Here is a 15,034-nt window from a genome sequence, read left to right as displayed (position 1 = left end):
CCTGAGACAAGCTTAGACAACTCAGAATAAGAGAGTATTAAAATAGCTCAGGGTGGACTGTATTGGAGTAACTGGATCAGGGTCTGTAGATGAACCAAAAATAGCAGCTCTAATGGCAGAGACTTTGCTAGTGAAAAAGTTGTGAAAGTCATCACATTCTCCAGCAGCAGTAGAAAAAATGATGCCAGAGTCCTGGTACACTGAGACAGAGTTAAGCGTTTTATGGAGAATTTTTGAATTGTTACAGTTTGTATCAATGATGTCAGCAAAATAGCCCGTTCTAGCGACCCTCACAGCATCAAGATCAAGATACTCTAAACATCTAATGGGAGACCTGTAGGTCTATGCCCGTTTATGTGCAGCCTACAGTTACAACAACCGGCGTACAATTTGAAAACAGATCAAGCGGGATTACTAGTAACTTTACAAGCCTACCTCATGGAATTCTATATTTAAATATATTTTAATTTATTTTGTTAAATTATATTTATATTTTAATTATCATGCCATATATTGTATCAGCTTTTGTGAAAAAGCTTGATAAAATGCGTTTTTTAGTTGGCTAAGCACCTTCCTAAGTAGAAATTAATGCAGTGGGGGCGAATGGAGACCCAACTAAGATGGCGGTCGGCCACTACGGCAGCCGTCCACGGGGCGTCTACGTATATATGACTGCGACCTCAGAGCCCATTGAGGCACTAGGCCAGTTAAAGCATCATGGCGGATGAAGTGGAGCAGGTTCGTTTGGTTGCCGTGTTTATACACTTTTGTTCGTTTTAGCGTCTGTGCAGTTGCTTGACTTCGTCGCGCATTATTAACTTTATGCATTTCTTTAATCTAAGGATACAAGCGTAGCATTTTGCTAATTGCTAACACGGTTTAATTGTGTTTAGGCCTGTGAAACCGGTTAGCCCACATTCACCTAGCGTTCAGCTCATCCTAAAATTATCAGTAAGCGCGTAAAAGTTACCAGATTCTCACAAATGAAAGATTAATGAATGACTTTTCCCGTTATGTTTGTCTAGCAAATTGGACAAATAATTAATATTGAGTTTTCTTTAACTATTGTGTTTAGTTATTAACTTTAGTAAGTAACGAGTCTCAACAAACTGTTTGGATCAAAGTTTATGATTTAAAATGAATATTTCTAAGCTGTAATGTGCAATTTAATTGAAAATAAAGATATTAGTGACAAAGATACCATAGTGTTAATAAGTCATGAGACGTTTAATTGGTTTGATCAGTACTTCTGCACACTCTCTTTACATTTCCTATCAGATGGTTTGTTTTCTAAGCCCTGGTCTTTAAAGGCAAGCCTTAACAAAGCTGTACAGACACAACAAAAATGAATAAATAACAATATAAAGACTCAGCTAAACAATGTTTGGATATTAGTGATGCATCGATATAAATTTTTGGACCGATACTGATATCCGATATTAAGATCACTGTTATGGCCGATAACCGATATTTGCCGATACCGATATACACTGACATTAATGCTTCCAAAATCTGCAGATTTTATATAGAATGAAAATTATTAAAGCTGGATTTACATTATTGTGTACACACAACACACACATTTACGCTTCTGAGGTGATTACAATCACTGTCACATGATTAAACAAATACACATCACCCCCCTCACCCTCTGAAACTGATAAACAAATGGAGACGAGATAGAAAAATTAATATCGGCCCGGTTTTATTTATGGGACCAATACCGATATGTTTAAAAATGACTAACATCGGCCGATACCGATATTGATGCCGATATATTGTCCATCCCTATTGGATATTTTTAATCTAGATTTTTAAAAACATTTCCGGTGAGTGTAAAAAAACCGACTAGTTTTGTTTTTAAATGTTTGCTATTTGATGAATATGCCAATAAAAAATGGAATCCGTACATTGATGATTATTTTAATGTGTTCCACAGCAACCACCTACCAACACGGTGGAGGAGCCTCTCGATTTGATCAGGCTCAGTCTGGATGAGCGGATCTACGTGAAGATGAGGAATGACCGGGAGCTCCGCGGTCGACTACATGTACGACACACACACACACACACACACACACACACGGTTCAGAAGATCCAGTTTTTTCACAATACTTGCTGATAAAACAGGTAAAAAAAATAAGACTGAAAATTCTAATGTCAGTAAAACAACTTAAAAGGTGAAACTAATCTATGAGACAGACTCATTCCACGCAAACCCAGATATTTCAGCCTTTATTTGTGATGATTATGGCATTCAGCTGATGAAAACCCCACATTCATAATCTCAGACAATTAGAATATTGTGTTCAGGTAAATATTCTAGTGTCAGACTTTTATCAGCTGATGAATCCAGAACACCTGCAGAGGGTTCCTGAGCCTGTAGATGGTCTCTCCATCTGAGCTTGATTACTGTCATAAATGGACTTTTGCACCATATTCTCTTTTGTCCAGTTTCACCTGTATGTCCTAACTAATGTTTGCCATCTGGTCCAGGCGTATGACCAACACTTAAATATGATCCTGGGGGATGTGGAGGAGACGGTGACAACAGTGGAGATTGATGAGGAGACGTATGAAGAACTTTATAAGGTCAGTTTTTATGAACAAACATAGAAAAACCTCTCTAGCCACATTTCTACTGAACAGCTTTTGTTTTGGACTCTTTGCTGTGTTTGCTTAGTGGCAAACTTGTGCCACTGTTGGGTGATGCTTAAAGATCCATCAGATGCAGAAACGTTAAACGATGTTAACTTGTCACTTTAACATAACGCTGAATAGATCTGCAGAAAGTAATAAAACAGAATTTTAAGATTCTACGAGGTTTCATTATTGTTCATGATCAGAAACTCAAGTTTTATTTAAATTTGACGGTACTTTAGTGAGTATTTAAATAAAATATCTGTTATTTAAATGTTTTTACTGTATTTGTTTCTTTAGTCTACCAAGAGGAACATCCCCATGTTGTTTGTCAGAGGAGACGGCGTTGTCCTCGTAGCTCCGCCTCTCCGAGTCGGCTAAGCCCCCCATGCCTGACAGGATGATGTAACTGCTTCTGGGAAGTGTCCATTTTTGTAGGAGAGTGTTATAAATCTTCATTTTCCTTATGCTAGACTGTTATTTCATCTTTAAATTTCATGTGAATCAGAGGCTCTTCTCTAGGGCAAAATGTCTGAGGGGGGAAAAACCCAGGAAGTATGATGTGAGGACACTTTTTTTTATTTTTTGACACATTCTGGGATTGTAAGAATCGGCCTCAGTAGATACTATTATTTTTAGTAGAAAAACATTTTTCTGAATCTTATCAGTTCCGATTGAGTCATTCCAGTGTTTATAAAGACTCGGGTCCCCTTGTGAGCGAAATGTTTGTTAAATTGCTCAACTTTTATGTTGATTTTTAGCTAAATGATTGCATTTGAGTCCCAGAACATTCTTTTTCTTTTACATGACGTTAGTGTTTTATGATTTAGTCATGCTCAGGTTTGAAAATTTTGTTTTTATGTGGTTGAATAAAAAGTGAAAATAAGAAAGTTATACTTTTTATTTAATTTTTTTTTATTCAACAGTTTTTGGCATACAGAGTCGTAGAGGCTAAAGCCTACAGGTATTTCACATTAAAAGTGTAGAAGACTGAAAATATTTTTTAATGAATATTTCTGATCCTAATGGGTCACTCTGAGTGTTTCATGCAGGCTGAACATGAAAATGGTCTCCTACACCTATCTCCTGCATTAGCTTCTGATAGAAAACAGACAGTGAAACTCTAGGATTAGAAAATCCTGACAGATCCATGTCACACTGTCACTTAACATTCATGGACTCACCCATCTGGACTCACGATGGGGAAGATAGTTGGTTTAGCATCCAGGAAACAGCAGAGCACATCTCAGCTAGTTAAAAGCTAATCATTAGCAACTCCGCCACACAGCAGTACTCCTCCAGGCGTGTGTTATTTGTGGAGATGAAACATCAGCATTGCAGAGCAGAGTTGGTGGCCCAGTCTCAATACTCACACCCTGTGGTCTTCAGCAAAGTGCACTTGGAGAAAGTGCGCTGTAGGGTTCGAGTGCGTAGCACACAAGTGTGCAAATAATTGCAGAATTGAGACAGGGAGCATCGTGTCATCGATCGCAACGCGTGCTGGGATGCTGGTCGTTGGGAAACTTCTTTTGAAAAACCTTTATTAACAACTTTCAAACAAAGCAATTATTTGAAATAAATTTAACTTCATTGCTGCTTTGTCTGAAACATTCAGAGCATCGACTAATTTCCTAAAATGAACTAATTTAATTAGAAAATGCATACTTTCAGAAAAGGAACTTGAGCCTTTTCTCCTGCAGCAATGACTAGTGGGTAATACACTTGCCCGAGGTCCGCGTCGCTGCGGACTTGGGAGAAGCGCAGATTAAGGGTGCGATGGGAGCGTGGTCAACTTCCGCATTTGATAATCAGGACACCCCACTCTCTCGCATCCCTGGCCGGGAACGCGCAATTGAAGGGTGCATGTGTGAGTATTGGGATTGGGCCAGTGATAATTGTGTTGCTTTTAGCCAATCAGAGGAGAGATGTCCAAATATCAGGAAGTAAGACTCCAGATCCTGTGGTGAAGCTATGTCCTTGGCCTGAATTCTCCAGGCCGATGCAGGCGCTGGGCCCCCAAGAGCATGGGTGTAGTTTTGGGGTGGGACACGGGGAACATGTCTCTTCCACTTTTTCCAAAGTCAATTTTTGTCCCTTGCACGTTTTACCTTCTAAAGACAATATTACGCTATATTAGACAAAACCGCTTGTGGTCAAGCATGTTTCCTATTTCCTATTTTTTTGTATACTTACTGTAAAGATCCCCCCTCCCAGTCCTCATGCCGACTGTGTCCCCCCCACTTCTAAAGTCAAAACTACATCCATGCCCCCAAGTATGACTTCTAGAGCATTCTGCTAGAGACCAATGCAGATGTATTGATTAAACAATTAAACCAAACCATTAAAATCACATGAAAACGCTATTTTCACACTAAAGGCTCATTTAAGCAAACAAAGCATGTTTGTGTTCAGTGCAGCAAAGACACCTAAAACAGGCTGGATGAGGATCCTACAGGACCTGCTTTTGAGGGTATTATTGAATGTACATCTCCACCACAAGGTGGCAGCAAATAACTAAGAACTGCAACTACACATTTTTTCAGCATCATCAAACACTTGGACTAAGTGAACCCAACCATTCTTGTGGGAAAGTTTTGAAAAAATCATTAAATCAACTTTTTAAGTGCTTATATAGTTTCTGATCCCCTTTATCCCCAGCTTGATCTCAGCTTTTATAGGTGATGCTGTTCACACCGGAGAAGCTATCCCATTCCCATCATCAATAGAAAAATAATCTTAAAAATATTAATATGTAATTCACATCTTCAGTTACATTATTATTTTCTGTTTTAAAGGAGATCACATGAACTTTATACATCAGATTTGTTCTAACTTAGGAAGAGAGGGTTGCACATGTGTAAAATGACAGTGGTGTCTAACCCTGGTCCTCAAGCCCCCATGCAGCATGTTTTAGTTGTTTTTCTGCTCAAACACACCTGATTCGATGGTTGAATCACCTGTTCATCTTCTGACTAGAGAATGCTGCTGTTGTGTCCTTCAGCAAGACGCTTAACCCGCCTTGCCTGCTGGTGGTGATCGGAGGGACCGGTGGTGTCTGTGTTTAGCAGGCCTTGCCTCCGTCAGCTGTGTCTACATACCACACCATACCATACCACACCATACCATACCATACCAACTTTATTTCTATGGGACAGTTTAAGACACAGCGTGAGAGCTGACCAAAGTGCTGAACAGGCAGGATCAATCAAAACAAAAGTAAAAACAATAAGAAGATAAAACACAACAATAAAAACTATAAAATCATAATATGATAACATGAATCACTGTCTAAAAGCCAAGTCATAAAAGTAGGTTTTTAAACTAGATTTAAAAACAGACAGAGAGGATGCCAGCCTAACTGTAATGGGCAATGAGTTCCAGAGTATGGGGGCAGCATGGACAAACGCTACATATGTATGTTGATGGGACAACCACACATTCACCTCGTGATTTGTAGGCCATCCGGGGAATGTAAAGCAATAGACGGTCAGCTGACCTCAACATACGAGTAGGTACATAGGGAGTCAGCAGGTCGGACAGACAAGGGGGAGCTAGGTCGTGTAGGGCTTTAAAAACAAACATCAATATCTTAAAACGCACACGAAATGTGATGGGGAGCCAGTGAAGATGTTTCAGGACTGGTGTAATATGGCTATGTCGACTTGTGTTTGTTACAAACCTAGCAGCGGCATTTTAGACAACCTGCAACCGGTTCAGAGCAGAGACAGGAGTTCCAACTAATAATGCATTAGCGTAGTCCAAGCTAGAGGTGATGAAAGCGTGGATGACTGATTCCAAGTGCTTCCTCTTTAAGATCGGTCTTAAATAGGCGGCATAACTGATAAAAACAAGACCTCACTACTGAGTACAGACACTTCTGCTTTTGCTCCCTTATCTTTTTTCCCAAGGCTCTTTGTCCTGTCTGCCCACAGAGTGCTTCTCTGCATTTCTTCTGAAAAACCCTATTTTTTAGAATGGATTTAATTAATTGGTCATTCAACGCGATTGACAAGATTTTTTCTATGATGAGAACGGAGGAGGGGGCTCCCACTTGCCTGCAAGGGACACACGCAGCGGGATATATCCTTGATTCCTGGAGGGAGTGGAAGATCGTTTGCCTCTCAGTTGTCCATTGAGGATGTCGAAAATGTGTGGATATTTGGCCTGATGATCACTGGATTTCTTCTGATTGGAGTGGGAGGATATCTGGTTTTCTGGAAATTTGGGAAGACGGGAGCGACTGGAGGGCGACCCACACCCACGGAAAGCACCGTCCATGTGGAGACCTCACAGACTGGGATGTTACACGAGGTGAATCGTAAGCTGGACAATGTTCTAGCTGCGTTACCGGTATTAGTGCACAAAATGGATGTCATCTCGGAGAGGGTCACTGGACGGTGTGGAGATGTTTAAAACCTGAACTGGCTTCACTGGAGGACTTAAAGATCAGTTACCGACTTCAAGGCAGAGAGGAAAATTATCTCTGCCTGACCCAAACAAAGTCTTGTTATCCGAATCTGACGCCATGACAGCCCCCACGAAGGAATGCAGACAGATGCTGTGAAAACCCGACCTACCCCCCCGCCTTCGGATTGGTGGACTTCAGCCTGGCGAGGTCATCAACCTGCAGGTGTCAATGTGCTCTGCGCTCCTCCCAAGATCTACCTCCCACCTGTGGCTACAGTGGCTGAGCGCCATAGGGCTGCTCTCGCTGGGGAAACAGCACAACAGTCTGTCCTTTTTCCACCTCCGCTCCAACACCCTGCGCTGCTGCCTGAGACTACGAGTGTAGTTATTTAACCAGGGGTCAGAGATGGTCTTTTTCCGCCTCAGTCTAAGGGGGGCAACAGCATCCAGGGCAGCAGAGCAGATCTCGTTGAACAAATGCAAAAGGCCATCTACATCCATGCAGGAAACTGAAGGGGGTATGGTGAGAGGACCAATATCCAGGAGAGACAGAAAATTTGAGGTGGTATTTAGAGATAAGCACCTAGAGTAATGAGCATTCTGTCTCTGGGCTGGAGGAAGAAGACATGAGATATTGAATAAAATCGCAGCATGGTCAGAAAATGCCACAGAGTCCACAAACATGTCAATCACATGTAGTCCAAAAGATAAAACCAAATCCAGGGTGTGAGAGCCGGTGTGTGTGGGGACATTAACCAGTTGTTGTAATCCAAATGAGTCCAAGATGTCAACAAAATCCTTCACCAATGGCTTCAGAGGACAGCAAATGTGGAAACAAAAATCACCCAGGATAATTCCCTGGTCATATTTAGGGAGTAATTCAGCTAAAAGATCAGAGAGTTCTTCTATAAAACACTGTTATATTTTGGTGGTCTGTAGCAGAGTAAGGGAGGAGAAAATCCCAGCTCAAGAAATGAAACCTCAAAGCTGATTGGAGCCAGTGGCCTAGCAAGGGGTTTTAGGGGCAGGGTCTTGGCTCATTGATAATGTTACAGTCAGGAGGTCAGAGTTCAACCAGAGAAGCCGACTCACCAGGTGGGACCCACGTTTCAGTCATGCAGAACAAGCTCACTTCCTTGTCGATGTAGAAGTCCTTTAGAATAGCCGTTTTATTCCTAATAGAGCGGACATTCAGTAGAGCAATCCGAATAGGTGGCAGGGACAGCGACGGAAGCTGCGGGGAGGATTGCCGCACACCCGACCTCACAGGATAACAAAGATTACGGGGATTTACTCCTCCAGTGTGGCGCGTTGGATGACAACTCCCAATGTGCGATCCAGCCTTTGGTGATGCAGTATCTGGAGGAAACGAGGTGGAGAATCATAGGGAGGCACGTCCAGGGAAGCAAACCGACCAGCATTGCATTCCGTCGGAGGGATCTGATCCTGACACTGACACTAACATGTTTTCCACGCCGCCACCGCCGTCTAGAAAAGCACCCCGTCCGGCCAGGAGTAGCGAGAAGCACCACCAGAACCTCCTCAAACAGACTACCGAAAATCGACCCAAAAGTCACATCATGAAACCGTGGAAATCCCGGGTTTAATCGAAGATCCAAGAGTGTATGCCGGTCATTCAATTCAATTCAATTCAAAAATACTTTATTAATCCCAGAGGATGACAATCAGCCAAAAAGTGATTCAAAAACAAAAGAGTCAGCATAATAGCTAGGAGCAGCAGATGGCGTGCCACAACAGTCGGCGCCATCTTAACTATCGTAAGTACATTGTAGCTCATCATCACCAGAGTGTGAATGTGTTGTGAAGTGCCTTGGGGGGCTATACCCTAAGAAGGCGTGCATTTACCGTTCATCAGCAGAGGTCTGCTAATCATCTGCTGAATAAAATCAGGTTGGAACAGAAACATCTAGAATACAGGTGAAACTTGACAAACTAGAGTCTGGGGCAAAAGTTCATTTACTTCTGTGATCCAGACTTATTCCATGCAAATCCAGATGTTTCAGTCTTTATTGTTATAGAAAGATAGAAAGAAAACAATCTTTTATATAGCGCCTCTCAAGATAAAAATCACAAGGTTTCACAAAAACAAAATTTTTTACTTAAAAAAACATAAAAAAATACGTATAAAATTACAAAAAAAAAATGTGTAGAAAGGGAGAGAGAAAATGAATGGGAAAGAGGGAAATCAGTGGATCCGGGAAAGGTGGAATAAGAGCAGAACAAGGAGATGGTGGTGACGAAGGTTCTACCAAAGCCGGAACAGGTGAGTTTAAAAGAGACCACTGTGTCCACTGATCTCAGGCTCAGGGGGAGAGAGATCCAGAGTCTGGGGGCCACAGCAGCAGATGATCTGTTACCTTTGGTCTTTAGCCTGGTTAGAGTTAGGGTTCAGAATATTGTGAAAATGTTTAATATTCTAGACTCAAAGTGTCATGCTCTAACCAGCTGATGAATCCAGAACACCTGCAGAGGGTATCTGAGCCTTTAGATGGTCTCTCAGTCCGAGCTGTATTACTGACATAAATGGACTTTTGCAGCATATTCAAATGTTCCACTTTGACCTGTATGCAGGATGGAGGAGTTGAACAACATGGAACTGAGCCATTGATGTTCACCTAACTCTACAGACATTTGTCTTTTGCAGACTATGTAACAGATATTTATTTTAACTCCATCAATGTTTATTCCTGCTTCATTGTGAGCATGTTGGAATAAAAATCCTTCACAAGGAACTTGAAGCTGCTGTTCTTGGTTTTCCTTCATGACTGATTCACATCCCAACAATCTGTAACCAGAGCTAAAACCGAAAGTTCAGCATCAGCTGTGAACTCTATGTTTCACAAAGAGACACAGCTTGTGATTTTCATGCTAAGATGAGCATGTGCAGCAGATCTGTGTTCAGGACAGAACATTCTCTTTAAAGCATGTTCTGTTGAACAAGGAACAGTTCGAACAGATTCTCCCACTCGTTTGTCTCAGACCTGCAGGACTGCAAACGAGAATTCAAAAGCATTTGATGTGTCCAAGTGTGTGTAACATCCAGCAATGGTCAGTTTAGGTACAGTCCTTTCAACATCTATTCAGCATCTGGTCAGAAAGGAGACACAACACTGCATGTGTTCCCTTTAAATGAGCCCTCACACCAGCTGGGGCTCACAGACTCTGCAGCCCTGAAAGATAAACAATAACTTTCTTTCCCAAAGTCCTATCTGTCTCTTCCAACGACAGAACTCCAGCTCAAATCAGTTGCCAAATTCAAGAATGATTTCTTAAATCAATATGAACTACTTCCACGACTTATAATCTAGATAATCATTAAATAAACATTTGTTTATTACTACTTATAATAATTATAGTATAATGAAATAAGCTGTGCTCACTGAATGGATATTATGTGTGTCTACTAGAAGCTGCCATATGTTCAACATGTTTTGACGATGAGGTCCTCACACCTGCACTCACACAATAATAAGTACGGTTAAGTTAAACTCCAACACATAACTTGCCCTTTCAACCAGCCAGAACATCCGATATTAAAGAAGGTGTGTTTCTGAGTTGTCTTGGTAACATCTCCCAAGCTGTCAGCCCTTGATGGGCTGTGCAAATCATAACATCAAAACCTTAAAACTGGATCATGCTGAGTGATTCGTTAGCTCTAGAGAAAGCTTCAGACCGGCCACCTGTCGCAACCTCTTTAACCATCAAAGATTTTGACAAGTCGTCAAAATCATTTTGCACCTACAAAGCTGAGACAGCGAAACAGTTCCTGCAGAACAAAGCTGATATTACTATTAGACTCCTTAAGAGTCCTCCAGACGCACGGTTCCATCCAGCTGTCATGACCTGAGACATCTCTGGGCTGAAGAGTCGGTACCATGATATTCTACAGCCCTCCGGTGCTAGCGGTCAGCCGACCCCTGTGACTTTTGGATCCACCAAGAGGGTCTCTCTGAAACGGGCGAAGTAGACATGACAGACTGTGTCTGATGTGTTTATGAAAGATAACAACTTCATAGTTTAGCGCAAACCAAATTCTTTTTCATCCGGAGACGCCGCTCTCCGAGATTCGGAAGTTCAGAATCAGAATCAGAATCAGAATGAGTTTTATTGCCAGCGCTCCAGCGATCCAGAGCATAGGAACTTGACTCCATAATACCACCTGACCAAGGTTACACACACACATATAGACAGGACAGATACAGGCAGACCATGGGAGCAGCCGTGACGGCGCTCCTTAGTAGATGAATGAGTGAATACATGAGGAGAGTTCAGGGGAGGGAGAAAAAAAAGGCATTAACAGGGTTACACCGGCAGGGTGTAGCACTCTAATGCAAAAAAACACAAGTGGTGCTCGCTGCAGAACCACAAAGGCGGAGCTGCACCAGAAGGTGGAGCTGCACCAGAGTCAGCCCCGCCCATTCCAGAATCAGCCCCGCCCATTCCATCAGAGTCTGTCCAATTCCTTCCAGTTGTCAGACTTGATAGCATTCTGGAACCAAAGAGGTTGTTATAGCTAAAAAATGCAAGATTGAGGACGGAGTTGAGAAGTTAATTGAGAACAGTTTTTGTAAAGGTTCCATATAATTAAAAATCTAACTTTTGGAACTTTTAATCATGTTAAACTGTCATTTCCTCATAAGACACACGCCAAAGCCATTTTTAGCCTCATTCATGCATTTTCCTCCCATCTCAGCTTCAATTTGGTCTCCTCTCCCGAAGTGGGTCTGGTCTTGGTTCTCAAATCTGGATATTCTGTGAATTTTCTGACAAATTATTTCTGAAATGACTTCTACTGAGACACCGCCAATAAACCATACAACCCATCTCAGAGACACACTGGGCAGGACAATTACATGTAACGCCACATGATTTATAACAGACGTGGTGGTGTAGTGGAGTCAGGTTGACATGCAGTTTTGCGCAGGTTCACCTCCCAGTAGTGGAAGTTTTAGGTAGTTTACAACCTCTTTTCTTCATTTATAGCTACACTTAGTACTATGGTTACACCGTTTAACATATAATGACTAATGTGTTTTTTTATTTATTTATTCGTTTATTTAGCCAGTGTGAGTCCATTTGTGAGCAGAGTTTCAACTAAAATGCTGTTTAGGAAAGACCAAATTCAAAGAACTTTTAGAGACATAAATATTTTGCTGAAAACAAACATTACAACTAAAATATAAACAAGTGTTTCAGCTGGCTAAATAGATTGCTGACGACCCCACCGAGAATCGAACCAGCATCAGCTGAGGGGAAAAGCAAAAATTAACTCAGACGATCTTGCCACTAAACTACCAGAGCCCATTTGATAGTGTGATATGCTGTTGTACATCAATATTGTTAGACCGACTGTGGGCAGATATTCGCTGAAAGAAACCTTTTCATTTCGAGATATATTCAGTCTTTGTCATGTAGCAAGTTATATTTATCTTGTTTAATTGGAGCATAGAACATAGCATTAACGACTGTAAACTAGTAACAGCCGTAATTCATGTGGGTCAGGTCAGTTTGCGATAAAGTTGAAAACAAAAACGGAAGTCAGTGGGTTAGGGTGAGTTTGCGTGAATGGGCGGGGCTGACTCTGGTGCAGCTCCGCCTTTGTGGTTCTGCAGCGAGCACCCTCTCAAAAAACACCCGACATGTAAGCACGAACGTCACAGTTCACAACATGAGACCCGGTAGGTAGGAGGGAGGGACTGGGACCCTGGTTTCCTCAGCGGGGGCTGCCTGTGTGGCGTTCAACCAGCTGGATCCGCAGGTGGGAGGGAGGTCATGGGGAAGCACAGAGAACAGTGAGTGCCTTCAACGTAATCTGAAGGTGGGGGGTGGGTGGATAGAGTTTCACAGCATTTGTCTGCATTCCTTCCATCATGGGGGTTGTTTGCACGCAACTCCAAGGCTGCTTATGGCGTCAGATTCGATAACAGAACTTTGTTTGGGTCAGGCAGAGATAATTTTCCCTCTCTGCCTTAAGTCTGTATTGATCATTCAAGTCCTTCAGTGAAGCCAATTCGGTGATTAAACATCTCCACACCGTCCGGTGACCCTTTCCGAGATGATATCAATCTTGCACGCTAACACCGGTAACGCAGCTAAGACATTGTCCAGCTTGCGATTCACCTCGAGCAACGTCCCAGTCTGTGAGGTCTCCACACGGACGGTGCCATCCATGGTTGCGGGTCGCCCTCCAATTGCTCCCGTCATCCCAATTTTACGGAAAGCCAGATATCCTCCCCCTCCAATCAGAAGAAATCCAGCAATCATCAGGCCAAATATCCACATATCTTCGACGTCCTCAATGGACAGCTGAGAGAGGCAGATGATATTCCACTTTTTCCAGGAATTGAACATATATCCCGCTGCATGTGTCCCTTGAGGGCAAGCGCGAGCCCCCTCCTCCATCCTCATTGTAGAAAAAATCTTATCAATCGCGTTGAATGACCAATTAATTAAATCCATGCTGAAAAATAGTGATTGCAGAGGAAATGCAGAGAAGCGCTCTGTAGGCAGATGGGACAAAAAGAGCCTTGGGAAAATACTGATAAGGGAGCAAAAGGCAGAAGCGACTGTTCCCTGTGAGCATAGGCGTCATTTTAACCGGGGACGCCGGGGACATGTCCCCGGCAAAATTTGTGATTGGCAGCTGTGCCCCCCCCCCCCCCCCCTTTCAAAAAAGCCTGCTGATGAGGATTTTTGTTTTACCAGCTCAGATCTTATCTGGGGGTCGGCAACCTGTACCCATCAAAGAGCCATTGTTACCCATTTCCCACGGTAATTTTGGACGGATCTTAATAAGCAGTGACTTAAGTGAAGCAGGCAGGTCGCGCTAGAAAATTTAGTTTAAAAAGACGTCATAAATGTTTTCCCCCGTCCTTTTTATTTCTAAAATATGAAGTAAAAACTCAAAATTTAATTTTCATTCATTTGTCATTATTTAGTCTACACCCATGCGTTAAGTGGACCATCTTCCAGTAAAAGCAAAGCATCCAGCCCACCTCTCCAAATGCGTAAAATGTGCATCAGCCGCTAGTTAGGCGCGCCGCGCGCACGATCAGCTGATCAGCCCAGACAAGAGCAGAGCAAATAGAGAAAGAATAGAGGATAATTCTGTCTGGATGTGGATGGAGATTACATTTTACAGCAGCCTGATCATCATTTAAATACGTAAACCATCACCTGTCTTCTAGTCCATGTTATCAGCATTATTTTAATTGGTGTGTGTGTGTGTGTTTTCCACTTCAAACACTGGTCTAACCAACCAGACCAGCGTGTCCAGTAACACATTAATGTTACAATTAAGCAGTTTCACTTCATGTAGGCTAGGAACGTTTCACCTGCCGTGGCCCGACCGCTTCTGCTCCACATAAACTTTGTGCGTGATCAAATGTCTCTACGCGTCATGCGTGTCCATATTAGAGACGGGAACAAGCGCTGTTCAGCCAAAGTTTCATAATTTCATAAAAAGAACATTTTTCCAAGTGACACATCCCTCAGAGAGACCGGGTTTCCAGACTGTTTCAGTGGGAGGAAATCTTATCGCATGCGCCGTGGTTCTGCACTGCGCTGCGAACCCCAGATCTTCAGCTCACTGTCCACCGTGGGCACTCCGAGCCACGCTGAACACAGTGTCCAGTATAAAGCTCTGATGTTCTGATGGGAATATTTTACCTCCGCGATGTGCGTTAATGATTAAAATGTCAGCCCATCCATGCGCATCAGTGTGCGTCGGGGTAATTCTTTCAAACCAAGCAACATCCTTGAGTTCATCTGTCAAAATAAACAGTCAAATGGAAATATATGTAACCTGCCATTTAACTGTTTTGCCTTCCTGTGAAGATTGTTGCAAAGAGAAACAATTAAACTTGATTAACCCCAGAGCCACCCAGAGAACCAGAGCGCATGCGGGAAGATTCCTCCCACTGAAGCGAGTGTTTTCCAAACCCGGTCTCTCAGAGAGACTTCTCAC

General features: G+C 42.5%; 1 protein-coding gene across 1 annotated transcript; it reads left to right on the top strand.

The window, feature by feature from the left end:
• Positions 1-651: 651 nt before the first annotated feature.
• On the top strand, positions 652-3,530 carry lsm3 (LSM3 homolog, U6 small nuclear RNA and mRNA degradation associated). The gene is made up of 4 exons (XM_015958529.2): positions 652-738; positions 1,940-2,050; positions 2,497-2,592; positions 2,941-3,530. Exons 1-4 carry the CDS (start codon positions 718-720, stop codon positions 3,019-3,021), a joined length of 309 nt encoding a protein of 102 aa, XP_015814015.1. The 5' UTR covers positions 652-717; the 3' UTR covers positions 3,022-3,530.
• Positions 3,531-15,034: the final 11,504 nt, after the last annotated feature.

Source organism: Nothobranchius furzeri, chromosome 3 (genome assembly GCF_043380555.1).
Source record: "Nothobranchius furzeri strain GRZ-AD chromosome 3, NfurGRZ-RIMD1, whole genome shotgun sequence".
Lineage (NCBI taxonomy): Eukaryota > Metazoa > Chordata > Actinopteri > Cyprinodontiformes > Nothobranchiidae > Nothobranchius > Nothobranchius furzeri.
Note: the sequence above shows the minus strand (reverse complement) of the source record. Positions and strands in the feature narration are given on the sequence as shown.